This window comes from Aspergillus brunneoviolaceus, assembly GCF_003184695.1.
Source record: "Aspergillus brunneoviolaceus CBS 621.78 unplaced genomic scaffold BO95scaffold_5, whole genome shotgun sequence".
NCBI classification, from domain to species: Eukaryota; Fungi; Ascomycota; class Eurotiomycetes; order Eurotiales; family Aspergillaceae; genus Aspergillus; species Aspergillus brunneoviolaceus.
In genome coordinates this window covers 660,911-685,673 of record NW_020290735.1, presented here as the reverse complement: position 1 = coordinate 685,673, position 24,763 = coordinate 660,911, and the positions used below count along the sequence as shown (strand labels likewise).

Sequence of the window (24,763 nt, the reverse complement as noted above, 5' to 3'; positions counted from 1 at the left end):
CTTGCGACCCGGAATTGCCGAGGCGTGTCTTTGGCTGCCTGCGGATGCCTGAATCGCCAGGTATCACACATCGATGCTTGGCGGCCCACCAATGCCGAGTGATGCCTGGAGATGCCTGGAGGTGCCTGGAGGTGCCTGGAGGTGCCTGGGGTGCCTGGCAGGCAGAGACTGGGCCAAAAAAAGGGGTCAAGGCAGCGACCCCCCGAACACCCCGTTCCTGCCTCAGGACTCCCATCCCGGCTTGGATAAAAACATGCAACAACCAACTCGATACTTATTGAGTAGTAAATCCTTGCTACCACAACTCCATCACATGTACACTCGTTTCTTTACTAGCATTGCAGCAGCCATGACCACTTCACCTGCACGGATCGAGCTCCCAGGCTACGGCCTTCCATTGAACCACCCAGTCCCGGTATTATGCCTCACCCAGCCCATGATTATATTTCACTCTCAAGCTAATAAACCCAGGCTAAATATTCCTTGAAAAGAGTAACACTGCCCAATGCACTGGATAGCAAAGATATTTATGACGGCTACATCGGGTAAGCATCTGCAACCAAGTACCACACCAAATGTAGCCGTCGCCGACTAACAGTCCGCTCAGCAATCTCCTCGTCCACCGCGAGATCCTCATGCTGCAAATCATGAACACCATCTCCGAGAAGCCCAACTGGGACCGCAAGGTAAATCACCAGCCAGTCCGAGAGAAACGCATTCTAACCCCTGCTCAGGTGTTCGACGAGGAAATCACGGCCAAGTGGCGCCAGGAGATCGCCGAGGCCGGGCAAGACGTCACCCCCACCATGGTCGACGCGATCATTGCCGAGATGAGGTGGAAAGCAAAGGTGCTGCAGGAGGAGGGGACGTTCGCCGTCTTCGATCACGTAGGGGTCGTCCGGTCTGACACAGCCATCCCCAAGGACCTTCAGCAGGCACTGCGGGACGCCGTAGCGCCATTGGAAGACATCCCCGAGGAGGCGAAAGACTACCACCCAGGCTCAGACAACAAGGTCCTCGACTTGGTGCATCCCTCGCTATTTCCGCTCCTCTACGGCCGCACGCGCATCCTGCCGGACGGCACCATGACCGTGGCCAACTGTCTCGAGCACCTCGGCCACGGAGATGTGTTGCCCGTGCCCACGGACGAATCCAAAGGCCAGGGCCGCGATCCGCACTGGCGCTGGATGTCTTCGGGCTACAAGGTCTACAGCCAGAAATTCCAATGGCTTCCGTGCGACGTGGAGTTTTCTGACAACGACGACTGCCGCATCGTCTCGTACATCAACAACCTCCACCCGCAGCGCCATCAGAGCCTGTACGCGGTCGTCGAGAACGTCATCGCCCGCGCCATCCCGCAGTGGAACAAAAGCTTGACCAGAACTCGGCAGCACGAGAATGTCCGCATCCTCTACGACCGGGTGGAGTACCTGGACCGCTCGACTCCGGAGCCACAATGGGAGAGCGAGAAAGAAGACGAGGAGGGCTATGAGGATGACTATCAGCAGCGCTCGGATGCATGGTGGAAGGCGCGCCCCATCAAGCTCCCCGAGCCTCGACCCACCTTCGTGCCTCCGAAGGTCTCCTACGAGGGGCCGATGGATCTGCGCGACAAGTTCCGCGAGACCGGGCTGCAGGTGATCGTCAAGCTGGCGAACATCGAACTGACGCCCGAGAAGCCGACCTACGAGGGCGGGTCCTGGCACATCGAAGGGCAGCTGGTACGTCCCTTCCCTCACCTCAATATCAAATGATGCTAAAGCTCACTTCCACTGTAGAATGAACGCATCTGCGCCACAGCGATCTACTACTACGACAGCGCGAACATCACGGAAAGCCGCCTCGCCTTCCGCCACCGGGCCCAAACGATCTACGACATGGGCTACGAGCAGGATCGGCACGAGTTCATCCACGCGGTGTACGGGTTCAGCGCGGACGTCGATGGCCACAACGACAGCGCGCACTTCACGCAGGACCTGGGCAGCGTGGTCTGCACCGAGGGGCGTCTGGTCACTTTCCCGAACACCGTGCAGCACCGCGTGGCGCCGTTCGCGCTGGCGGACCCCACGAAGCCGGGCCATCGCAAGATCCTGGCGCTGTTCCTGATCGACCCGCACCGTCGGGTGATCTCCACGGCTAACGTGCCGCCGCAGCAGGCGGAGTGGGCGGGTGACCAGGGGGCGTTGGCGCAGGGGTTGATGACCATGGAGGAGGCGAAGTCGTATCGGTTGGAGTTGATGGAGGAGCGGAGTGTGTTCCAGGACAAGCAGAATGACGCATTTGAGACGGGCTCGTTCTCGCTGTGTGAGCATTAGGGGTATGCCAGGGTGAATGTAGTGTACATGTACACAATGAAATTATTCTGACAGCTTGAGGAGATACAGCCGGATGGGTTTCAGAGATAACTGTGCACCGTGCAGCGCAGGTAATCACCACTTGTTGTCGGGTCTATAGCCTTTCACTTGGCTTTAAGCATCGTCGTGATCCATAGTCTGCAATTGAAGGAGTCAGGTTCAATTCCCTACACACTGTTCTTCTTCAGCTACATAGCAAGAAAGGCCCTGGATGATATTTCCATGCCTGGAGTAGAGTATTAAGACGACTGAAGAAAACTCTATACAGCAAACCAAGAACAGATCAATCTGGTATGTGACAAATATATACCCCACACGCCAACCACAGCTGCAGCCTTCATCCCTGACTTGAAACGATATCAAATCGGTGCCTCCTCCACCCTCTCAACCACGCCCTTCACCCCCATCGCGTCGAACCTCCCACCCTCTCTTCCCTAAACCCTTACCCTCACCCCTCCCTCCAAACCTCCTCCATCTAGCCCATCCACCCCCTCTCCAAATGCCATTCCCACCCCCGCCACCCCCAAAATCTCCTCCACGCGCCGATGCGGAAACGCGACCCCAAGATTCCACGGAAAAACCAAATGCACCCAGCGATGCATGCGACAGACATAGGAGAATAACGCCCCAGTCAACACGCGATACTCCCCTTTACAGGCCACCCTCCCCAGCCCGCCCAAATACACCTCCCCGATGACCCGCATCTCCTCCAGCCCCAGATCGACCAACATATCGAAGGTATTGAAGTTGGCCACCAGGAACTCGCGGGTCATGCGCTGCACCACGGCCAAGGGGAGGTCGGGGTACAGCGAGATCTTGAGCAGACGGTAGAGGACGTCGCCGCCCAGATGCAGGAGGAAGGACCTCAGGTGCACCAGCACGGAGAAGTACTGGGCGCCTGTGCCGGCGCCGCTGGGGATTACCCCCCATTTGATGCGGTGGATGCTCGGGGGCATGTGCTGCCAGATGGTGGTGGTTTGTGTGGTTATGGTGGTGAGGGCTGAGTGCCATGTTTGGGGCTGTGGAGGGGTTGTGGTTGGGAGGGGTTTGTCGAGGGGGCGGGAGTGGTTGTTTTCGGGTCCTTGGGGGTGGTTCCCCGCCGTGAGCGTGAGGTTGTGCTTGGGTGGGCTGTGAGGGTCAGGATGCAGGCTAACGTGGATGGTGAGGAGGGAGTGGCGCGCGCTGGCGACGGTCTGCTCGTACACCAGACGGCCCAGCTGGACGAGGGCGGGCAGGTCCGCCGCCTCGACGTCGGCCACTTTGTTCACCGGCGCGCTCTCGGTGACGCGCCCGTAGGTCAGGCACAGCGAGCCCCCGACGGCGTTGAGATAGACGGCCCCCGGGTGTCGCGGGACCAGGTGGTCGCGGCCCAGGTGCACGATGCGCGTCGGCAGCCAGAAGGCTTCGCCGGAGATGACGACGTGGCCCAGCGTGCTCTGCAGGGGCAGGTGGGCGACCAGCTGCGCGGCCACGTCCGGGTTGTCCGCGGCGAGGAGCTTCGCGCGGATGGAGAGGGCCGCTTCGGGGCAGTGGAAGTATAGCAGCTGGGGGGTGGACATGGTAATTCGGTCGGGGGTGCGAGTGATGAGTTGAGGAGTAGGGCTTCGACATGAACTGAGGGTGCTGTGTTCTCACGACCCTTGGCGCTATTTAACTATATGCTGAGATCTGGTCAGCCCCGATTGAAGAGAATCATGTTCTCCTTTTCCCTGGATATCTTAAGGGGTGATAGGTGAAGGTATTGGTGTCTGTGTAGTGTTGGACTGCACACTGCCAGTTGACCGGTCTAGGCCTTGCCGGGAGCCCTAACTCGATGTCTTGGATTTTTGGGTTGAGGCACGGGCCTCCACGCAGTCTTCCAGCTCCGTTGAGAGCCTAATGGGATCATAGCGTCTGCACAGATATCTCCTCGGCTTGCCTGTCTCCAGCTGCGACAAATGAGGCTTCGGGTGTACGAGCGGTGGTCAATTCCTCCGTCGGAGGTAGCCGAGTCCAGGATGGGCCAACACTGACGCTCGAATGGTTTATGCTACGGATCAAACGGCATGGAGGGAGATTTGAGGAAGAAGAGCAGACTGCGAGTAGCCAGGTCCTCGCGCAACCCAGTCTTCACGATTTGGGATCCTTGTCTGACCTTGCACTCGATATATGTACATTGTTGAGGCGGCAGCATAATCATTAGCCGCTGAGCAGGATATTCTATCTTTACCTAGCTATGGAGAGTATGATGGGGGTGCCAATGGTATAAATTGGGGAGAACTGCAGGACTCGGTCTAGGCCAGGGGTGCTATCCTCTGCAGTGGTGGCATGCAGATTGATTCAATTGCTCTAGACTCTTCGAGTGGATGTCCGTTGCCAACTCAGGGGCATTTGAGACATGGGTTCTTACAAGCTTCAATAGCCCCCGTTCTTAGTCGGGATTTGTCGGGTCTGTGGGGTGGTCAGGGTGACCTTTCGGTCCGTGCGTAGAGAAAGATCAATCGTCAGAGGCAGCAGAGTCGTGCTGTTTCAGAAGCAGAGAGTCAGAAGCAGAGAGATGACGGTAAAGGGGGCGATGTCTTCGCGTTATTCCTTTGCTGTTGTTGGGGTGGCAGTATCGGCATGGCAGCAGGGATAAAGATAGGGGGGCGGTTAAGGTTGGGGATTGCGAGTACTCCATAATCTGATCGCACGATGTGCATTGACTGACCTTTCAATGCGCGTTCCCTACTCTCTTCCTGTGCAATGGCCCGACCAGAAAAGGCAACAAGCAAAAACACATGTCCCCAGGGAGGATCGAACTCCCGGCCTTGGGATGTCCTGGAAGTGCGACTTCCAAGTCATATTTGCATATGAGACCCACGTGATAACCACTACACCATGGAGACCGCTTGTTGAAGTCGGCAAAAATGTTGTCAATATGGACAGGGGTGAAGCGGAGGCACAACTCCCGACGATCATCCAACAACACCGACCCATCTCAGCCAACTAACTATACACTCGGGACCACAACACTCCACCATCTCACTACTTTGACTCGCGTATTCGGGAAGCTACTAGTAGTCAACATACTTCAATATGGCTGAGATATCGCCTCGTCACCTCCAAGCGAGCCACGCATGCACTGTTGACGACGTGAACGAGAGATATATAATTTCCACCCGTACCGTCCCTGACCCATCTGCAAGCGAGCCCTGATACAACCCCATTCCTACCCACGTCTTTCCCTGTCATGGCCTCTCCACCACCCCGCGTGCAACGCCTCCAATCCCAGATGACAGCCCACAACCTCGACGCCATCATCTGCACCCAACCCACCTCATCCTTCTACCTCTCCGGCTTCAACCCGATCATCTATTCCGACCCCGTCCTGGTCATCCTCCCGCGGCAATCCGGCCCCATCCTCCTGGTGCACGCCCTCCGCAGCACGCACGCCAAGTCCAGCGCCTGGACGCCCACCATCCACCTGTACGGCACCTGGGGACCAGCCCCAACCCTCGCACCGACCTGGCCCGTCGCCCTGACCACCCTCCTGGACGGCTGCGACCTCCCCACGCACCCGACCATCGGCATCGAGCACGACACCCTCCCCGCAACCCAACACACCCTCCTCCGCCACACGCTCCCCACCGCCACGCTAACCAACTGCACGCCGCTCCTCCACGCCAGCAGGGCCATCAAAGACCCCGATGAGATCGCCCACACCCGCATCGCAGCCACCCTCGCCGAGAAAGGGATGGAATCCGCCATCGCCGCACTCGCGCACCCCAGCACCAGCGAGCGCGACGCCGTCCTCGCCGCGCTGCAGAGCATGCACGCGCACTGGGCGGCCCACTACCCCAGCGTCGAGATCTGCGACTTCGGATCCCCCGAGGGCGGGGTCAACAGCGGGTTGACGGCGTGGGTGCTCTCGGGCCCGCGGCAGGCGTTCGGGTGCGATAACCCGCTTCCCCGGGTCCCGCGGCCCGGGGAGAGTGTCTCGGTGTTTGTGTGGGCGGTGGCCAACGGTATGCACGCGGAGCTGGAGCGCACGGTCTGGATCGGCGAGGTGGGGCTGGGGCTGGGGCTGGGGGGTCTTTCGCCGTGGCGCGCGATGCGCGATGCTCTGGATATCCGGGCCGAGGTGCTGAGGCTCCTGAGGCCCGGGCCGGCGGTGCGGGAGCTGTACCGCGCTGCTGTACGGGGGTATGAGGTGAGAGGGTACGCGGCGTATGTCCCGGGGCGGATCGGGCATTCGGTGGGGTTGGGGCCGCATGAGCTGTTTTTTCTTGAGGAGAGGGAGGAGAGGATGCTGCAGGCGGGCATGGTGGTTGCGGTGGAGGTCAATATTCTTGTCCCTGGAGCGGGGGGTGCGTGTGTCCAGTTCTCGGATACGTTTCTTGTTACCGCGGAGGGGTGGGAGCGGTTGACGCGGTTTGCGGAGGGGGTGGTGACGGTGAGGGCTGATGGGGATGTGACTGTGGTGTAGTCGGGGTTATGAGTCTACGAAGAAGTGTAGTGGGTTTGAGGTAGGGGTTCTCTGTGTGGAAGTGTTAAAGATTGTATCAATGGGAGTCACGAAGGTGAGGATTTAGATCGAGATCTTCCGTGTGAAAGTGTAAAAGTTTGTATGAATGAGAGTCACGAAGGGTAGTATATACATCGACCGTCAATCCCACCAACAGACACCAAGCCCTCCCCCGAGGCCCGACCCCATGTTCTGGATCCCCTCCCTGAGGGCATGCAGGCTACTTCCCCGATTCCACACAAACACTATGCCCCGTAAACCCACTATGCTGCGTCCCCCACGGATCAAACAGGGTGTCATCGGTCGAGAACCCCTCCTCCGGCGGGGGGTTCAGCTCGCGCTTGCGCAGCTCCGGGCTGGGCTGGCGCCACAGCCTCCTGCTGGCCCCGAGGTGGAACAGCGGCCGCAGATGCGAGAGACAGGCGGCGATGATCCCCACCGCGGCTTCGGTGCACGTCCACACCGCCACGGGGGCTTGGTTGTCTGCTCGCATGTCGACAGGTTAGCAGCCACACCGGTTGCATCTCGAGATCTAGGTTGGGGATACGCACAAGTGATATCCGGTCCAGTTTCGGTGATGTGGATCATCGCGACCAAGCGCACGATGTCGAAGATCAACGTTCTGCACCAGCCCGATCAGCACGTAGCAAATATCTGAAGTGAAGCAAGGGAGCACGTACAACACCCCCACCAAAAACACCCCCGACAGCAACGCCCGCTGCGTCTTGGCGATCGGCAGCGCCCAGACGCTCTTCAGCGGCATCACGAGCAGCACCACGTCCGTGACGATGTTGGGGATCTGCTGCCCGTAGTAGAAGGTCGCCGGGTCGATGCAGCGGCCGGGGATCTCACGGTGCCAGAACTTGGCCACGGGGACGCAGGACAGCACCCCCGCGACGCTGACGCCCACGACCCAGAGGACCACGGCGGTGGCCACCAGGGTCACGGCCACGGACATGCTGCGGGCGGCGAAGAGGCGCTTGTAGGAGGCCAGGATGGAGAGTTTGATGAAGGCGATGCACAGCGGGTAGACGAAGCCGTTGGACCAGCCGATCTATGGGTTGGTCAGATTGATGTGGAGGAGCTGTCACGATGAGGTGGGGCTGACCTGGAAGTAGACGTCCAGGTTCTTCTGCGGGATCATGGTGATGTGGGATCCCAGACCGTTCCAGAGGACTGGGTACAGTGGAAAGTGGTTAGATTCAGCGATCGGCCGGGCAGGGTAGACCTACGGATGACGACCCCGATTGAACAGCCATATTTGAAGATCTAAACCACGGTTAATCGAGGTCCAGGAGATGCGAGGTGAATGCCTACCAGCGCAACAATAATCAGATAGTCGTCCAGGTACAGGCGCGTGCCGTTGACTCGGCGCGCCACCAGACGCAGCACCACCGCGATTGTCGAGAGAGCGAAGGCAAACGGCAGGGCGATGATGACGGATCGTCGCAGCTGCTGGTTGGGATGGTCGAAATCACCCTCCGTGGGCTCGGAGGACATGGTGGGAGACGATGCGATACCGATCGTATCGGCGATGGCGGCTGCAGGTGATGGGTTGCAGAAGCGGTGGGTGGCGGACGAGATTTGGAATCATGGCCCGGGTCGCAGCGGACGGGCGACCTGATGAATATTTCTGCAGCGGCTGTTTTGGGGAGGTGACCAGGGAGTGGGGGATAGGGGCTTGCGATGTATCGCGATCGACAGGGACATGACGAGAGAGAGGGAGGCCGCGGGTGATAGATCAGATTCGTGGTGTTCGACAACTCCAAAGGTTGGTGGCTGTCAAGAATAACTGGATGGAGAGTGGAGGATAAACGTCGGATTAAGGTTGCGTATAGCCGCAATGGGACAATGGGTTGAGCAACCTGAGAGCCAGGCGCAATGTAGGGATGGCCCTTGCATTGTTGGAGGTCTGACTCGGCACAAGGTGCTGGGTTGAGTCGCGTGGCCGAAGGAAAGGGGACTCGACCTGTCAGATTCGCTTAGGAGGTTACATCTACATGTAACCCCCTCACTTGGAGAAGAGTGGAGCCCGGCATTAGTCGTACACTACCGAGCTGGCTCTAGGGTAGTCGGTTGGTCCGTCTCTGAGTTGGGTTGACGGAGTAGCTGACCGTACGTGTAACTTGAAGTTATTCTCTAGATGATTCTGTGTATACCTAGCAAGTAGGTACTAGGTAGTATATATCCTGGCCGAGCAGGGCTGGACCCATACACGTGACTCGACTGTGCACTGCATAGCTTACATAATTGACACGGTAATCCCCAAGTGCCGAATTATACTCCGTATTCTTTCACCAGTCCGGTCACCCCTGCAGCAGACCACCAATCTCAAGATGTACTGTACTGTACCGCTGTTAAACAGTACTAGTGCAACAAATGATGCCCCGTAATTACTCCGTGTGCTCCGCACCGGCCATGTGATGGATGCATGCATGCATGCATCGCAGCCTGGAGCCGAGGGAGAAGCCCGCCGCTTGGCAACTGGACACATACGTGTACAGTCCAGTAACTCCAAGGTTCTCCGCTCCTCGCTTTCTCTTTCTCTTTTTTCCCCTTCCCTGCGCTTAACTCCCACTTCCCCCCACACTCATTCCAACCACAATCCGCCTTGTGGGGAAATTCCCAACGTTGATCTCTATCTGGTCAAATTACCCGACCAATCTGCGATCAGTCTCGATCAGATCTACATAGTAGATTAGCGATAGATCCCATTCACCAGCATAGTACCCCGTCTACCTAAGATCCATCATGAGCGACGTCACCATCACGGAGGGGACCTTTCGTCTGCCGGATGGAGTGGAGGTCTACCAAAAGACCTGGTCGGTGAGTTGAACACCCTTACTACAGTATCTTACTTCAGTACACTATGTAGTTAGTTGATGCAGAACAGCTGACTCATCAACACATCCACACAGCCCACCAGCCCTCCCCTCGCCAAAATCGTCCACTTCCATGGCTTCAGCGACCACATCAACAACTACTTCGACCTCTTCCCCGCCCTGGCGCGACACGGCATCCTCTGCGCGGGGATCGACCAACGGGGCTGGGGCCGATCGGTGCACCGCAAAGCCGACCGCGGCAACACGGGGCCGACCCCGGCCATTCTCGCCGACATGGCCGCCTTCATCACGGCCCAGCAGCAGGTCGCCCCGACCGACATCCCCGTCTTCATCAGCGGCCATTCCATGGGGGGCGGGCTCGTGGCGACGTTCGCATCTACCCCGCAGTACCAACCGCTGGTGGCCTCGCTGCGGGGGATCATGCTCGAGGCGCCGTACATCGGCCTGACGCCGGAGCAGACGCCCAGCTCCCTCCTCGTCTTCGCGGGCCGGCTGGCCGGCCGCCTGCTCCCCCACTTCCAGCTCACGCAGCAGATGGTGATCGAGAATCTGGTGCGGGACCCGGCCGTGCAGGCGCAGGTTAAGAACGACCCGCTCAACCACCTGACGGGCACGCTGGAGATGTTCGCCAACATGCTCGACCGCGCCGCCGCCCTCACCGCGGGCAAGCTGGTCCTGTCCCCGGGCGTGCAGTCGGTGCTGGTCGTCCACGGCACGGGCGATCAGTGCACCAGCCACGACCTCAGCAAGCGCTGGTTCGACCAGCAGACCTCGCGGGTGCCGTCGACGCAGAAGAAGTTTGTCTCCTACGACGGCTGGAGCCATATCCTGCATGCGGATCTGCCGGAGAACCGACCGGTGTATGCGGACGATCTGGCGGGGTGGGTGCTGGAGCGCGCCGCGGAGAAGTCGGTGCGACTGTAAGTACGCACTTAGTGATGGAGAGTGAGTACTGTCCTACGTACGTGTAGTTAGCGTTAGCGAACTAGCGAATACCTATACTTAGATGATGGAAGGCACTGTGGCACTGCATGCCTGCCAGCGGGACAGAGTGGTACAGACCCGGGCTGGCTAACAACACACCCATCCCCTCTCACGTACTGCTAAGTACGAGCTCGAGCCTCCCATCTCATCTCGACCCTATATGCATTCTCGCTGGACTTTACTTTATGTGCAATCTACTACTCTATGAGACCCCCCAAACTCTACCCCATACTCGTCTCCAAGCACCGCACACGGCCAATCTGGTCCAGCCACGCGTCCTTACTCCGCCCCCAGATCGCCAGTCCCACCTCCCCGCAGCGCACGCGACTCGCCTCGTCTAACGTCCCCGTCTTGAGGATGATGATCTCGTCGTTGTCTCCCGGCTGCGAGGTGAAGGGGGTGCCGCAGTCCGCGCAGAATTGCCGGCGCACGGGGGGTCCGCGGTCGCTGTGGCCGAGGTACAGCTTGGGGGTGCCGGTGGTGAAGACCAGGGCGGCCGCGGGGACGATGAGGTTGGAGGAGAAGGCGGAGCCGGTGTAGCGCTTGCAGCTGGTGCAGTGGCAGAGGATGATCTGGGATTGGGGGGTCTGAGATTAGAAGGAGGCTCAAAGGGGACAAGTTCCATGGAGTGGATGGAGGCTGGGTGACTGGACAGTACCTTGGGGGCGGGTTCGGTGGGGGGAAGATCCACACGGTAGGTGATCTTCTGGCATAAGCAGCCCCCGGTGAGTGGGGTAGTGGTGGCCATGGGTCGGGGAGTAGAACCGGGGATGATGATGATAATGATGACGACGACGACGGTGGTAGTGTGGTGGTGGTGGTGGTGGTGGTGTTGTGGTGTTGTGGTGTTGTGGTGTTGTGGCCCAACTGAAAGTGCCGACCGGGGAGTTCAGCTTGCTTCAAGGTTACCGCCCTGGCCAGCCAAACTTAGTCACCGGACTGATACGACGGTAACTTAGCATCAATAATGTGTAGCATCAATAATACCTACGCAATAATACACCAAAGGGTCATAGTTATAAAGACCGGTCATTCTGATCACCAGCCTGGCCGTGTTCTTGCTCATTCGAATCTCATTTCTCATTTCTCGCCCTGCTCATGTGACCAAGTGTACTGTACGTACTGTACTCCATACTTCGTACGGTACGAGAAGATAAGCCTGTGGCGCAGACTACCCGCTGCCCGCGAGATGTGGCTCAGTTCTTAATGCCTCAGCGGTGGCGCAGCGCTCCGCTCTCCCGCTCCAATCAACACCGCCCGTCCGTGACTGTCTCTTCATCCTACCTACCACTAGGTATACCTACCTTATACACAACCACACTTCCATGATCATGCTCCAATCTGCATCTACGTTGAATGTCGTCAGTGCATCAGATCACCCTTCTCGCAAAGCTACGATGAGCTCTCTCAGAAGGTCAATCTTAACTGACTTCCTTAGTGAGTGAAGATCCGGCTCGATGAGACCAGACCGCCCTCGAAGTCTCTATTGTTCCACCCATGTTGACGAACATCGACAGCAAGTACAACCGGCTCAACGCGATTAAATCCACATTCCACAGACCGCGGAGGCTACCTACCGAGTCTACTTGACCTGGCGAGAAACATGCCACGATCGAAACACTTGTCCATCCAACGATCCAGGCTGCCCCAGACCGCACTACACAGGCCACCGCCAGGGGAACTTCACCTCGCTACACCCTCACACTCTACTGGAGATTCACCTCCTCTACCGGAGCACCGCCAAATTCCGAAAGAATTGACACACGAATGAATTTGTTGGGCGGGGGGTTCCCTGTGGGCTGGTACAACGCCCGACCATGATTTTGATCCCGCCCATCGTCGTGGCCGCGGGCCCGGTCGTGAATCAACCACTGCGCTTCCCTTGTTGTGATCCACGATCCATGCTTCCTCTCGCTGGATGTCCAGACCACTCATCAACCCAGGGGATCCTTGCCAGGGTCCTGGGAATCGATCCATACGACACAACAATTCCGCTGCGCGCCGCATGCATGGGAGGCAATCCGACGGCACCGGCCATCATCCGTACGCATCACGGCTAGCCAATCCAAGTGACTGGGCCGCGTACAACTCTGTCTGCGTGGTCGGGGAAATGCGTGCGACCTTCCGTCTCTCGCACACCGACGTCCTTGTCGTCGTCATCGCTGTCATCGACGCCCGTTCTGCTGACGGCCATCGTAACACAACCGACCCAGCTCAGCAGACATACCCTCGGATTGGCTGTATCGGGGAATTGCGGTGTGCTTCTCATTCCAGATCGGTGTGTGGGCTCATGTGCAAATGTGTGCCACCCCCGTCACCCCCGTCAAGCCGATACGCTGCGTCGCCCATTACCCCGCAACGTGAGCGATCTAGTTTTCATGATCCCCCCCTCCCGACCGGATCCACACTAGACTGAGATTGATGAGCATTTTCCGTGCACACTCTCGTGCAAATGCCGGGTTTCAACCTCATATCGAGTATCAATCCTCAGGCTCACCGACAGAAAGAAAAGACACCGGTCGGTAGGCAGGTAGACCTTGGATGGAGGCGCCAAAAAAGAGGGCTGGCTGGCAGACTGTGTGGCCGCTCTCTACCGCGCCTCGTTCTCTTCTCGATCCCTCGGTCTCCAGCTGGTGGCACCCTGGACTGAGACGTGGCTTTTCGCATGAGCTCACAAAGCAGTCATCATTTCAGAAGCAGAAGTCCCGACACTTGCGGTGAATAGGGAAGCGGGGTAGGCAAACGGCTCGATGTGCGTTGTTCGTGAGCCAGGCGAATCGCTCGCGGTGTTATCCTGGAATGCCTCGGAGAGCCACCTTGAGGTGGGCAGCGAATGCCATTTCCCATCCCACAATTCGCGAAAATGGAAAATGGCTGTGAGACCTCGGTACTGGAGTTTCTTGTTCTTGTCAGAAACTGCCGTTGGCAGAGGGGAAGTCGCTGGAGTTGAAAAGGCCGCCAGCGTGCCCACGGGCAGCTCCATCCGCAGCCTCGTCATCGATCTATCCTCGTTATTCTTTTTCGTCCATTCTGTCCTCGATTTCAAGCTCCTTCCTACAAGTTGCAGACCTGTTAGAAAAAATCGTGACACTGAGTGGAAACTCCCAACAACTCCGGAACGCGGAGTAAGTGGTCATCGGAGAACTGGCAGTTGAGAGCTTGGTAAACCCGCGTGGCCCGCATCATATTCAGGTGAGTCCTTTCCGATGACCTTCGCCTCTCGGCAATAGGCTAACTAGGAGACCAATATGTCGCAGAGGGAATTTGTGATCCTGGTTGACACCTCGGCAAATATGCTTGCCCTGCGCGACGCCCTCGAGAGCGACCCCGACTATAGCAACGTGGATGGGCAGGTGCAAGCCAATATTTTCGCTGATCCCATTCCCATCGTCATGGTCCCTCTCGACCAACTCGATCCCCGGCCATCTGTGAGGAACATGGCCTGTCTGCCCCAGATCAACCCAAAGGAAGCCCCGTACACTGACGCTGGATTGACCAGAGAAGAAATGGAGGCCTTGGTGGCAAGATACCGTCGCCAAGGAAGGGCTGATGAAGGTGTTGACGGAGGTTCTTTCCTCATTGGTTTCGGGGTCGCGACCGTCCTGCTCTGGGCGAGCGTGAGCTGGTTATGGAGCCTTGTCTTTGCTTGAGGGTATTTAAGCTTTTGGTTTCCTTTCTGGTTTTCTTTGGGCCTGGCTGGCTGTCTGTTTGTCTGTTTGTCTATCTGTTTATTTGTTTGGATGATTATTTGAACCGTACAAAGCGGGCTGGAGCTGGAAGATTGTGGATTTCGGAATTAAGTGAGCTTTATTATTTCAATCGATCTCGTGTTCTGTTCGTTCCGATTTCGTTCCGACACAAACACCACACTCATCCTTAGGGATTATCGGCACCGGCAAGTGAAATCACGGGGTGTAGATTATGAAAACAACAACTCGACAGACGGGTTGCTGGCTGATATAGGAAAAGAAAACTAAACTAGGGGAGGGAAGGAGCTTGCGAGCCGACTAAGGCCAAGGACAGTAGTGTCGGGACCAGGGATCGGTTCGCGCATGCTGCTTTGCATGCCTCTGCCATTCGACCCACAGGTGTTCTCCATGCTGCCACCATCCGGGACGCTGCACAAAACCCTCTTCCCGGAGAGATGGGGGGTTGCGGGTGGTTGAGCGCCTTGATGGCCCGTGTCGTCTTCTCGCGGTAGAAAGGAGAGGCCTTGGGGAAGAATCCGGCCTCTTTAAAGCGCCAGGCAAAGTCATTCAACACCGGAAAGGCAGTGCAGTGCTGGAAATTTTCACGAATGGGACAGTGCTCGAGCCATTCGCGAGGATACGGGCTGGGTTGCTCTTGATCTTGTCCCTGCTCCTGTTGGGGAGGCGAGGGCTTACATGGCCCGCCGTTTTCTCTCGCGAGAAAGAGGGCTTGCAGGTAATCCTGGAAAAGGGGGTGAAAGTCCTTCAGTCGGAACCAGTGGGGCTTCAGCCCCTTCAGGGTGAGCACCGCCTCCTCGAGGTGGTCATCATCCACCTCGACCAAGGTCTTGTTGACCATGAGTTGGGGCCCCGGAGCTCTTACCTGTCGGCGGGCTTCCTCCTCCCCGGTGCGGCCCGTGATGGAGCAGAAGATATCGCGGAGGGTGCGATCCCACTCGGTCCACCCATGCCCTTCCGACAAAGACCGCGATAGGTGGCTGTACAAGTACCGATCCTGGAAGCTGAGCCGGACCAGAGCCTCCACCATGCGCGCGGGGAACAGCATCGTGACAGCATAGGGTTCTTCCACCTCCCGCTCGAGGGCGACGTCGGTCGAGTCGAGGTATATGGGCATTTGCGCCTTCTCGTAGTAGCTCCCCCGCGAGCCCGGCAACGGGAGATGGAAGAAGTACTCCTCGTGGCAGAACAGGTTGAGATCGACGTGGCGCTCTTGTCCGGGGGCCGGCTGCAAGTGGAAGACATGGTCCGGCACCCACCAGGCGTCGAGCCACCGCGCCCGCAAATTCCAGAGGTAGGGGCAGGGGGCCCCAATGAAATGCGTTTCTCGAGACCTCCATTCGCCGCTGCGGTCGTGCTCGTTCGTCTCTTTCATCGTCACCTCCAAATCACCGATGCATCGGGGATGGTCATCGTCGAATTTGGCCGCGCGCAAGACCTTGACAGCATCCTCAAGGTAAGCCGCGGGGATGACCAGGTCAATGGAGTTGATGCGATTCTGGCAGCCATAGAACCGCCACATGGCATCGTTGATCACGTGAAGGGAGATCTTATTCCCCTTCAGCAAGTTGACGATTTCGGAAACGAAGGCCAAGGTCACTTCCTGGCCGTGATATTCGAAAGGCGGATTTCCCTTCTCCTCCTCCTCTTGTTTCTCCCCACTTCCCTCCAAGGATGGAGGTCGAGGCCGCCGCCGCCGTGCTGCGCACGTTCTTGTGCTCGACATTGGGCTTGATGGGGCATTGCTCTTGCATCCAACCATCATAGGGGCCCCAGAAATAGACCCCGGCCCCCGTATCGTAAGGTTTCGCCATGTTGCTGTTGCTGTTGGTGATTGTATGTGTGGGTTAATGGATTGGACGGGATGAAGTGGGCTCTGCAGCGGGTATTTATATTCATATTCATGCGAGGCAGTTGCCCCAGAGAGGCTTTTGCTGGCTAATCAAGGATCTATTCATGAGCAGGTTTAGGATTTGAGATAATCGCCACTCATTCTCCTTCTTCCTTTGACTCTGGTGTGGATGAATCGGAAGAAAGGGGGACGGGGTCTGCTCAATGGCCTTTGCTTGACACAAAGACGCACCTTGCCTGTGATGATGGATTCCTCCTGTTCTTTCTTAGTGACTCTTTATGCATTGAGTCCCATCTATTCTACGTAAGCCTCTCACACCCCTATTGAAAGAGGTTGGATTGCAGGATCGGTTGCTCCCGGGTGAGGATAGAAAGGTAGGCTGTGCGGCATTACACAATCAACCCGGCACCATGCATTGTTACCAAGGATAACAGCTCAACCATCTTTCTAGAACTTCTCAATCCGGGTTGGAAGGAGAAGACTGTTTATTTATGAAATTACTCAAGGTCACCGCAAAGAGAGGTCAGATAAGGTCCCAGGTGCTTGAGGACAAAGGTGCATTGTACGAGACGGTTGCAAGGACCTCTTTCCGCGCTTCTTATCCCGAGCCCTAAGACCGACGCGGTGGGAGCAGGAGATGGTGACCAAATCATACTTTGGGTAAGCCAATACCCTATTCTCCTGATGTTCTTGCCAGAGACCTTGTCTCGTTTCTATCATCTCCTGCCCCGGAGCCCTTCTAAAGTCCATCCGAAGCAGGATCCAGGCATTTCACGCAGAAGCACACACAGACAAACTCACACACACGTCCTGCCCCTCAAAAGTCCTGTGGCCTAGCATCCTGCAACAACTCCGGATGAAGCAGATAGAACGGACTGAGTTCCTCCACGTACCCACAGGCCGGATCACTCATGGAATACCCGATGAACCGCTGGGTCGCATGATCGTACTGCTGCACCACCTCCCGCGGCACCGCCAGGTACTGATTCTCTTCCTGGCGGAGGTAGCCGCGCACGGCGAAGGTCGCGTACGCGATGCGCCGTTCATCGCGGCTGGTGTTGGCTCCACCCCCGTGGTAGAGGGAGGAGAACATGATCAGGGCATCACCCTTGTCCAGCTCGGCCACGACACAGTCCCGCACGTCGGGCGGCGTCGTGCGGTAGGTTCCCCTGTGCGCGCATGAACCCAGAAATCAAAGTCATCAATATGGCTGCTTGTCGTGATGCCTTCGACCAGCCCAACGGGAAAGGCTTACCAGAGATGACTCCCCAGGATGAATTGCGTCCCCCCATTCTCTTTGGTGACTTTGCACCCCGCGACCATCATGCCCAGCGCCGTCTCGCGGGTCTGGTCGCGTTCATCGTCCCATGCCTCGATCTCCGGCAGGATATTGTGGTTGATGTACGAGTCGCGGTGCAGCGGCTGGGCCTGGGCCCCGGGCCCGACCTCGATCCCCGTGCACGAGGTCACGTACGGCCTGGACACGGACTCCTTCTGCTGGTCGCCCCACCAGAACACGCTGCGCGTGGTGAGGAAGTGCGCGCAGACGGCCTGGAAGAGGGGGTTCATCACCTGGGTGCGGGTGTAAGTGGGACTGAGGGCGATCATCGACGGGGCCCGTCGGGTTTCCTCTACCATCATCGTACTCAGCAGGTACAATCAGTTGAGGCTGTGGAAGATACAGCCCAGGGAAAGGAGACTCCTACTCGGAAAGAAGCTGCCGTTCCATTCGAGATCGCGGTGGAGTCTCTCCTGGACATCCTGGTTGACCTGGTCGACGTCTGCGGGGGAAACGAGCTCCTTCACAACCAAGCAGCCATCACGCTTGAGGATCGCGATGATATCCTCGAGAAGAGCTTCCTTGGAGACAGCCTGGACCCCGGGTCTGCTGCTTGGAATGTCTGTCATGCTGGATGTGGTGAGTGAGGTTGGGTTGATAGTCACGGACAGAAACCGCTGCTCACGTCTGGAGACCTCAGGGAAAATATTTGGGGCTCAGGCTGTACAATATTTCACTTTCCACCCAGGAGCTGAGCATCACATGCTGCGCCTGCCTTGGTTCTAACAGACAATTGGACCAGCCGGCGGATCGGAGTGAATTGAAGATGTTTGATCCGCACAAACATTTGGGTCGCCACGCTGATTTCGGGGCTGGGGAGGAGGGATGACAAGGTTTCAATGCAGGTCGGTGGCACATGGAGACACCTTTACAGAGTGATTAGTCTATGAGATGACGTCGTCATAGCTTGACATCAGTTGAACTCATGATCATGGCCGATGCTGTGTTCGACGACCTAGATAAAGAAGCAATGGCATACACCCAGCCCATCCAGCACTTCTCCTCGACACAAACCCAGCGTTCGCTACTATACAACAAAGAAGAAACATGCTGCACTCAACAGAATACGTCATCCCCCCAGGCTCCCTGATCCTGGTCACCGGAGCAAATGGCTACATCGCGTCGCATACCATCGACATCCTGCTCCACCGAGGCTACAAGGTCCGCGGGACGGTCCGCACGGCGAAACCCTGGCTGGACAGCTACTTTGCAGAACGTTACGGGGAAGGTCGCTATGAGAGCATCATCATCCCGTTGCTCGATGACCCGGAAATGTGCCGTCGGGCAATGCAAGATGTTTCTGGAGTTCTGCATATCGTATGTAAAATTGGTGTTCATGTCTCGGAACCGTGCTAAGAAACAACATCTGATGCAGGCATCGGACATGTCGTTCAATTCTGACCCCGATGCGGTGATCCCATGGGTCAAGCGAGCGGCAATCCACCTTTTGGAAGCTGCCGCCAGTCAATCATCTGTGACGCGGTTCGTGCTAACATCGTCCTCTACGGCGGCGCTGCTCCCAACCCCAGGTCTGAAGACCGTAGTCGATGAGAGTAGGTTCACTGCCTTCATGGTGAAGGTGTCTAGCATCTAAATACGAGTGTGAAACAGCTACATGGAACCAAGTCTCTGTCCACGCCGCCTGGGATGAATCCACTCCTCCAGAGAAGAGAGCATATCATATCTACTCCGCCGCCAAAACCGAACAAGAGCGTGAGAGTTGGAGGTGGGTGAGGGAGCGCAAGCCCCGGTTCGAATTTAACACCGTCGTCCCGAACTCCAACGTGAGCATGGCAAAACCACCAGGTCTCGCAGAGTCTAACCACACCTAGTTCGGACGGGTCCTGCATCCTCAAGTTGCAGGATTGAGTATGATTCGAATGAGAAACCTCCTCCGTGGGGACGGTTCGGTCATGGACGAGTTCCCTCCACGTAGGTCATTCTGCCCAGTTGTCCAGGCATTAGCCCCAGTACTGTCTCATCCTCACCGTCCGTACGAGCAGAATGGTACGTCAACGTCGAAGACACGGCACGACTGCATGTCGTCGCGCTGCTCAGCCCCGCCGTGAGGGGGGAACGCATCTTCGCCTTTGCCTCCGAGTTCAACTGGACGGACGTGGTCAGCATCCTGCGCCGGCTGCGACCAGACAATGCCCTAATCCCCGACCCGCCGGCCAACGAGGGCCGCGATGCGAGCGAGATCCTCCCCACGCGCCGCGCGGAGGACCTACTGCGCGAGTTCTACGGCCAGCCGGGCTGGATGAGTCTGGAGGAGACCATTGCCGCGGGAATTGAAGACGTGCCGTAGCAGCATCCATTGATAGCTAGATAGCATACTTCGCTCGGCCTAGCATGGCCCTCTACGTACCAATGCGATAATTCTAAGCCCAGAGATCAAGGTTCATCCGCCACTCCCTCCACAACCAGTCCTTCAAAGCGCACATCAAACGCCTCCGCCTCACCAGACGGATTCGCAACAAAGACCCCAACCCAGCACTGCTCCTGAATCGTATTCCCAACCGACGAAGCAAACACCCACCCCAACTCACGGAGAATTTTCCTCTCCGCCTTCCCACTCTCCGTCCGCTTCAGGCGGCTAACCACCAAATTATCCCCCTGCCGCATCAATTCCACCGTCACCCTGCCCAGGGCAGGATCCGCAGCCACGAGACTACAATCCGGCCACCGATCCCGCCCCACCGTCGCCAGGACCCGCCTACCCCCCAGAACCTCGACACCGGTCTTCACCCATCTGCGTTGGCCGTCGAACTGCGGGAGCAGCAGAGCCAGGCCGGCCTGGGCGTAGGGCTGGTCGGCTAGCTCCGCGGAGATGTTGACGCGGGCCCGTCGGAAGGAGGCCAGGGGCATTGCCTGGTAGATAAACGGGGCGGTGAAGATGCAGGTGTCCGGGGGCGAGGCCCACAGGTCAGTGGCGGGAGGGGCGCGTAGCGAGAAAGAGGAGGAAAGCTCGGAGGGGGTGGGGAGGGGGGTGGAGGTGTGCTGTGTTTGCCACTGTGGCATCTTTGCTTGTCGATGGGCTGCGTCGTTTGTTAGATAAGATATCTGGTTGGTTGGATGTTGATTGATAGGGTGTTTGCTGTGGAGGTGCAGGTTGTTGATATCGATTAGGGGTAGGCTGGAGTTGTCGTGGATGCAACTGGCTTTTAAACCTGTCCGTCACGGTGGTGGAGATGTTTGCTTACCCGTTGATCTGTGGGATTGACGTGGCCAGGCGGATTGACAAGCGCAATTGACCAGGGGTCAGGAGTTATAAGTTTACGCGCCGGCTCGGACATGCAAGGTGATAGATTGCAGCAGCCCAATTTAACGCGAGAGTCGGTCTGCCCAAGCCAGCAATCATGGTCGTCACCCACATCGTTCTCTTTCAATTCAAGTCCGGCCTGACTCCAGAGGTGGTCAATCAGGTGAGCTTCCACCTGCCTCGGAAGGATAACTACCTGTAGGGTTCAAACATTCCCTAATTTTGCTGCTGGTCTAGGCCTGCAAGGACGTTCTCGCCCTGAAGCATCGATGTATTCGCCCGGCGACCGGGCAGCCCTACATCGTCTCCTTCAGGGGTGGCAAGGATCATTCACCAGAGGGGATGCAAGTGAGTGCTCTAGGTCCGAGGCTGTCAGGTGCTCAGATGATAACACTGGCCCAGCATGGGATTACCCACGGGTTCGTAGCCGAGTTTGAGTCGCCAGAGGATCGGGACTACTACGTCTCGAGCGATCCGGTGCACTTGGGACTGGGAAGCGACCTACATCCTCTGGTTGATCAGGTTATCGTGGTTGACTTTACGGATCATGTGTTGTAGAGTCGGAGGATATGTTGTAGAGGCACAGTTCTATCTAATAATGTTATTCACTATATGTTGGGTTGTGCTAGAGATAGCCCTAACTCAAGAAGTTCCAATAACGTTTCAGTCCCGCGAGAGTGCCCCATTGACTCTAGCCCAATCACCATCACCACCACCACTAACCAACCCTCTACTGCCCTCTTATCACCATCTCCACCTTATGCTGAAAGTCCGCGAAGATCGCGATAGCCTGGAGAGTACCATTAGCCAACCACCAAGCTCATCCACCAACACACAGCAAACGAACCTGGAACAACCGACTCTGGCCTCGTCCCCCGTCACTCGCCGCAAAATGCACGTGATACCCCGCCTCGTCATCGACATAGCTGCGAGCCTGCTGCTGCTGCTCTGCCACAGAGGCATCCGACCGAAAAAAGGACTTCTTCTCCAGCGAGTCAACCGCCTCGTTCATGCCGGCCAACCTCTCCAGATCTTCTGGCGGAATCGTATGGGCCGCCACCCCAGCCAACTGCAGGATCTCGTCAACGGACATGCAGCTGCAAGCCTTGACACGAGTGGAGATCCCGTGCTGGACGTAGTACTCCTGGGCCTGAACGCAGAGATCGAGGAGAGGGTCTTGATCTTTGTATCTGCTCTTGCGTGGTTAGCTCATCCCCCAAGGTCACTCATACGTGATGAACCATCGACAAAGAACGCAACAAGTGTAACATAAAGGGATTAGAGAGAACGAACGTATCATCAAACGCAGCCTTCAGCTCATGCACAAACGGCGAGATCGACACACACCCCGCCTCGCCGGCGAGGATTGCCTGCTCCATCGTGAAGACGGTAGTGGCGAGGGTTTGGATGCCCTTGGCCCGCAGCGCATGGCAGGCCTTCAGCCCCTCAAAGGTCGCGGAGACTTTGATGACGAGGCGCGAGGGGTTGAAGTGCGCGTCGATGTGGTGGAAGATCTCATGGTATCCTTTCAAGCGCTGTCAATGTAGATTCGCAGAGCGTGTGAAAGGCGGCAGTACTTACGCAGACAAGTCTGGATCACTTCCGTGGTGGAGAAGGCATGGCATGGGTTAACCATGACATGGACGGAGCCGGTGATGTAGGGCAGGACTCGGTTGGCTAGCAAAACGGTCTGTATCATGATCTGGTAAGTCATCTGATTGGAAGCACCGCAGAGAAATGGAACCGTACAGCGATCTCAACCCGAAGCTCAGCGAGCGTCACGCCTGGGTACCTCTCATGGAGATCTTGGGCGATGTGAATCGCCTGCACGACGATTTCCTTGTTCTCCTCCTTCTGGAGCTGGAAGTATGATTCTGCCTACACGCCCACTGTTTAGCTTGCTATTCACTGGTGTCAGAGGAGGTACACACTGGGTTGGAGGTGGCATCAGTCCACGGCCCATCGGGACCTCCGCTACGGGCAGCTGGGGTGCGTTAGCACCAGTCGCTCAGAATTAGAGAGTAAGCATACCTTCAAGATCCAGACTATCCAGGTCAAGCTGGGTCTTTGAACGGAGGTACTTCAGAACATTGACAGTGTCAGCCATGTTGAATGTATTACGTTTAGCTGGATGGGTTGTGTTGAGGATGGTTGACTCGAGGTACCGTACAGGTAGTACTCATAGATATCACCTCCTTCACTACAGCAGCAATCCGCACACGATTCTTGACTTTACACTTGCACTTGGGCAATCCAACACCAGTGCTGTGAGTCTCATAGTATGACAGTGCAGACATGTTGCATGACCCAGTCCCAATCGCTACTCTCCTCTCCTACCACCTACACACTCAACGGCCTCAATCCAAACCACCTCCAAGCAACCCCTCCAGCTGCCTCGCCAAAACAAAATGAAACTCCGACCTCGGATGAAAGTCATCCCACCACACACACCCCTCCTCACCCACACACGTTCCATCCCGGAACCCATACCGCTGAGGGTCATCCAGGACTGCACCCATAAAAGCAAACACGTCGAAGAGCATCAGCGTCGCCTGCCGTCACCGTAGCACAACAAGCATAACCGATTAGCAATGCGTGCGTCAACAACCCCCTGTCTTATCCCTCTCCTCCCAAACAACAACTTCCCAATCCAACAGGAATACGAAGAGGTAACTTACATCCGGAAATCCCCCGGCCCACCGCTTCACCATCCGCTTCAATAACAGGTTGAAGATGTGGACCGTAGTCAGATGGCGAGCGCGTCGTATCGGACTGTGAGTCAGCATGTTTGGCGTGCGGGTGGTGGGGGGCACATTCAAGACCAGAAACCGGCGGGCGCCGCAGTCGTAAAGGTCGGTCAACAGCTGAAAGTACGTGTCCAGTGCGGCGGTGAGTTGCAGGAGGGGGTGGGGAGCGAGGTAGCTGAATTGTACGCTGCCATCCACCGAGTTAGATTCATAGTTGCGTAAGTTTCTGCATTGACGGGCTTGCTCGAGTAAAGTCTGCAAGGGAAGGGGGGGGTGTAAGGTAGGGCAGGGCAGGCGGATTGGAAATCGAACCGGGAAACATCCCCAACCAAACATATATCTTGTACTAAATATCAAACAAGCTGGGCGCACAACCAAGAAAACAAAAAAGAAAGAGGTAGTAAGGGAACGAACTCATTGATCCCCACCCAAATCACAAACAGCGCTGCATCTGCAACCTCTGTCCAAGCATCCGCTATGGCCGACCGTGAACTGATCTCGGGTGTCGTGTCTGCCGTCCCTCGACAATAATGCTTCCCAAACATCCCCCGAATCTGACTCACCACGTCCCCCGGCACATTCGGAACTACCTCGTTATCGATTGTAGCCCCATACACTGCGAGGTTATAGCTGAAGGTCAATGTATGGTTGAAGTGGGTGGTCAGATACCCGACCCAGTTGATTCCGTCAGAGGCGGTGCCTTGGCCTTCTCCCGTGTCAGATCAGTGGACTGGACCAAGGGGGATTATTCATCGCATAGAGAACGTAGCCCTAAAAAAAAACAAGGAAACACACCTAACTCAGGATTTCCCATTGGATTTCCCACGGCTGGCTGCTCAGCCGACACATTGAAACCGGTGGTGGTGTACGAATCGCCACTGTTCTCGTCGCTCAAGTCAGTCCCAGCCCGCTTAGGGCTACGGCTACGATCCTGTACAAGGGGGGGACGACATACAAAGTGAATAGATAGTTCACATTCCCACCCAGTAATTCGGGTACTGGCAGCGCTGCCAGTCCAGGGGCTAAGAGTTGCTGGAGTTCCATCACGACACCAAACCTGGGTTGTTTACTCTGGCGTAAGACAGCGTCTCGCCGCTGGGAACTGGTTCATCTGTATAACGTGGTATTAGATGCATCTATTTATCGGACACTGCGCCGATCCGTTTAGTACGACTCCCAGAGTGAGACT

At 57.0% G+C, this 24,763-nt stretch overlaps 16 protein-coding genes and 1 non-coding gene across 17 annotated transcripts; 8 read left to right on the top strand and 9 right to left on the bottom strand.

Moving 5' to 3' along the window:
• Positions 1–349: 349 nt before the first annotated feature.
• Positions 350–2,315, top strand: BO95DRAFT_352808 (DUF4246 domain-containing protein; the record flags this gene model as incomplete). Its single annotated transcript, XM_025582151.1, has 5 exons — positions 350–415; positions 472–545; positions 608–686; positions 735–1,721; positions 1,779–2,315. 5 exons carry the CDS (start codon positions 350–352, stop codon positions 2,313–2,315), a joined length of 1,743 nt encoding a protein of 580 aa, XP_025446927.1.
• A 473-nt stretch (positions 2,316–2,788) lies between these two features.
• On the bottom strand, positions 2,789–3,913 carry BO95DRAFT_500889 (uncharacterized protein; the record flags this gene model as incomplete). Its single annotated transcript, XM_025590990.1, has 1 exon — positions 2,789–3,913. The coding sequence occupies one exon, from the start codon at positions 3,911–3,913 to the stop codon at positions 2,789–2,791; it is 1,125 nt and encodes a 374-aa protein (XP_025446926.1).
• A 1,201-nt stretch (positions 3,914–5,114) lies between these two features.
• BO95DRAFT_t32 lies at positions 5,115–5,221 on the bottom strand. Its single transcript has one exon. It is a non-coding gene; the product is annotated as a tRNA-Met (tRNA).
• A 344-nt stretch (positions 5,222–5,565) lies between these two features.
• On the top strand, positions 5,566–6,801 carry BO95DRAFT_510966 (M24 family metallopeptidase; the record flags this gene model as incomplete). The annotated part of the gene is made up of 1 exon (XM_025591394.1): positions 5,566–6,801. One exon carries the CDS (start codon positions 5,566–5,568, stop codon positions 6,799–6,801), a length of 1,236 nt encoding a protein of 411 aa, XP_025446925.1.
• A 151-nt stretch (positions 6,802–6,952) lies between these two features.
• BO95DRAFT_438738 (uncharacterized protein) lies at positions 6,953–8,686 on the bottom strand. Its single transcript, XM_025585588.1, has 6 exons — positions 8,158–8,686; positions 8,073–8,109; positions 7,949–8,016; positions 7,521–7,894; positions 7,392–7,462; positions 6,953–7,323 (listed from the first exon to the last, which is right to left on the bottom strand). Exons 1-6 carry the CDS (start codon positions 8,338–8,340, stop codon positions 7,061–7,063), a joined length of 996 nt encoding a protein of 331 aa, XP_025446924.1. The 5' UTR covers positions 8,341–8,686; the 3' UTR covers positions 6,953–7,060.
• Positions 8,687–9,463: 777 nt separating this feature from the next.
• BO95DRAFT_198944 (acylglycerol lipase) lies at positions 9,464–10,806 on the top strand. Its single transcript, XM_025581016.1, has 2 exons — positions 9,464–9,666; positions 9,759–10,806. The coding sequence occupies exons 1-2, from the start codon at positions 9,592–9,594 to the stop codon at positions 10,605–10,607; spliced, it is 924 nt and encodes a 307-aa protein (XP_025446923.1). The 5' UTR covers positions 9,464–9,591; the 3' UTR covers positions 10,608–10,806.
• Positions 10,807–10,888: 82 nt separating this feature from the next.
• BO95DRAFT_404831 (GFA family protein) lies at positions 10,889–11,670 on the bottom strand (the record flags this gene model as incomplete). The annotated part of the gene is made up of 2 exons (XM_025583971.1): positions 11,326–11,670; positions 10,889–11,239 (listed from the first exon to the last, which is right to left on the bottom strand). Exons 1-2 carry the CDS (start codon positions 11,413–11,415, stop codon positions 10,889–10,891), a joined length of 441 nt encoding a protein of 146 aa, XP_025446922.1. The 5' UTR covers positions 11,416–11,670.
• BO95DRAFT_438736 (uncharacterized protein) lies at positions 11,356–11,670 on the top strand (the record flags this gene model as incomplete). Its single annotated transcript, XM_025585587.1, has 1 exon — positions 11,356–11,670. A coding segment is annotated over exon 1 (172 nt), but the record flags the coding sequence as incomplete, so codon positions are not given.
• A 560-nt stretch (positions 11,671–12,230) lies between these two features.
• BO95DRAFT_198896 (uncharacterized protein) lies at positions 12,231–13,250 on the top strand. Its single transcript, XM_025581015.1, has one exon. It carries the CDS (start codon positions 12,586–12,588, stop codon positions 13,081–13,083), a length of 498 nt encoding a protein of 165 aa, XP_025446920.1. The 5' UTR covers positions 12,231–12,585; the 3' UTR covers positions 13,084–13,250.
• Positions 13,251–13,915: 665 nt separating this feature from the next.
• Positions 13,916–14,317, top strand: BO95DRAFT_427857 (uncharacterized protein; the record flags this gene model as incomplete). The annotated part of the gene is made up of 1 exon (XM_025584817.1): positions 13,916–14,317. The coding sequence occupies one exon, from the start codon at positions 13,916–13,918 to the stop codon at positions 14,315–14,317; it is 402 nt and encodes a 133-aa protein (XP_025446919.1).
• A 328-nt stretch (positions 14,318–14,645) lies between these two features.
• BO95DRAFT_500879 (uncharacterized protein) lies at positions 14,646–16,286 on the bottom strand (the record flags this gene model as incomplete). The annotated part of the gene is made up of 2 exons (XM_025590989.1): positions 16,084–16,286; positions 14,646–16,040 (listed from the first exon to the last, which is right to left on the bottom strand). The coding sequence occupies exons 1-2, from the start codon at positions 16,186–16,188 to the stop codon at positions 14,646–14,648; spliced, it is 1,500 nt and encodes a 499-aa protein (XP_025446918.1). The 5' UTR covers positions 16,189–16,286.
• Positions 16,287–17,043: 757 nt separating this feature from the next.
• BO95DRAFT_427855 (phytanoyl-CoA dioxygenase family protein) lies at positions 17,044–18,134 on the bottom strand (the record flags this gene model as incomplete). The annotated part of the gene is made up of 3 exons (XM_025584816.1): positions 17,044–17,395; positions 17,482–17,857; positions 17,933–18,134. The coding sequence occupies 3 exons, from the start codon at positions 18,132–18,134 to the stop codon at positions 17,044–17,046; spliced, it is 930 nt and encodes a 309-aa protein (XP_025446917.1).
• Positions 18,135–18,394: 260 nt separating this feature from the next.
• BO95DRAFT_500872 (aldehyde reductase II) lies at positions 18,395–19,873 on the top strand (the record flags this gene model as incomplete). Its single annotated transcript, XM_025590988.1, has 5 exons — positions 18,395–18,882; positions 18,941–19,118; positions 19,177–19,349; positions 19,398–19,497; positions 19,569–19,873. The coding sequence occupies exons 1-5, from the start codon at positions 18,613–18,615 to the stop codon at positions 19,871–19,873; spliced, it is 1,026 nt and encodes a 341-aa protein (XP_025446916.1). The 5' UTR covers positions 18,395–18,612.
• A 107-nt stretch (positions 19,874–19,980) lies between these two features.
• On the bottom strand, positions 19,981–20,550 carry BO95DRAFT_328049 (uncharacterized protein; the record flags this gene model as incomplete). Its single annotated transcript, XM_025581881.1, has 1 exon — positions 19,981–20,550. A coding segment is annotated over one exon (570 nt), but the record flags the coding sequence as incomplete, so codon positions are not given.
• A 129-nt stretch (positions 20,551–20,679) lies between these two features.
• Positions 20,680–21,385, top strand: BO95DRAFT_500866 (Dabb family protein; the record flags this gene model as incomplete). The annotated part of the gene is made up of 3 exons (XM_025590987.1): positions 20,680–20,990; positions 21,065–21,175; positions 21,230–21,385. Exons 1-3 carry the CDS (start codon positions 20,925–20,927, stop codon positions 21,383–21,385), a joined length of 333 nt encoding a protein of 110 aa, XP_025446914.1. The 5' UTR covers positions 20,680–20,924.
• Positions 21,386–21,557: 172 nt separating this feature from the next.
• Positions 21,558–22,934, bottom strand: BO95DRAFT_459432 (transaldolase; the record flags this gene model as incomplete). The annotated part of the gene is made up of 7 exons (XM_025588647.1): positions 21,558–21,617; positions 21,675–22,017; positions 22,121–22,352; positions 22,409–22,517; positions 22,577–22,705; positions 22,759–22,811; positions 22,859–22,934. The coding sequence occupies 7 exons, from the start codon at positions 22,932–22,934 to the stop codon at positions 21,558–21,560; spliced, it is 1,002 nt and encodes a 333-aa protein (XP_025446913.1).
• A 250-nt stretch (positions 22,935–23,184) lies between these two features.
• On the bottom strand, positions 23,185–24,618 carry BO95DRAFT_459431 (SGNH/GDSL hydrolase family protein; the record flags this gene model as incomplete). Its single annotated transcript, XM_025588646.1, has 5 exons — positions 23,185–23,379; positions 23,506–23,761; positions 23,989–24,280; positions 24,370–24,452; positions 24,530–24,618. The coding sequence occupies 5 exons, from the start codon at positions 24,616–24,618 to the stop codon at positions 23,185–23,187; spliced, it is 915 nt and encodes a 304-aa protein (XP_025446912.1).
• Between the last annotated feature and the right edge of the window lie 145 nt (positions 24,619–24,763).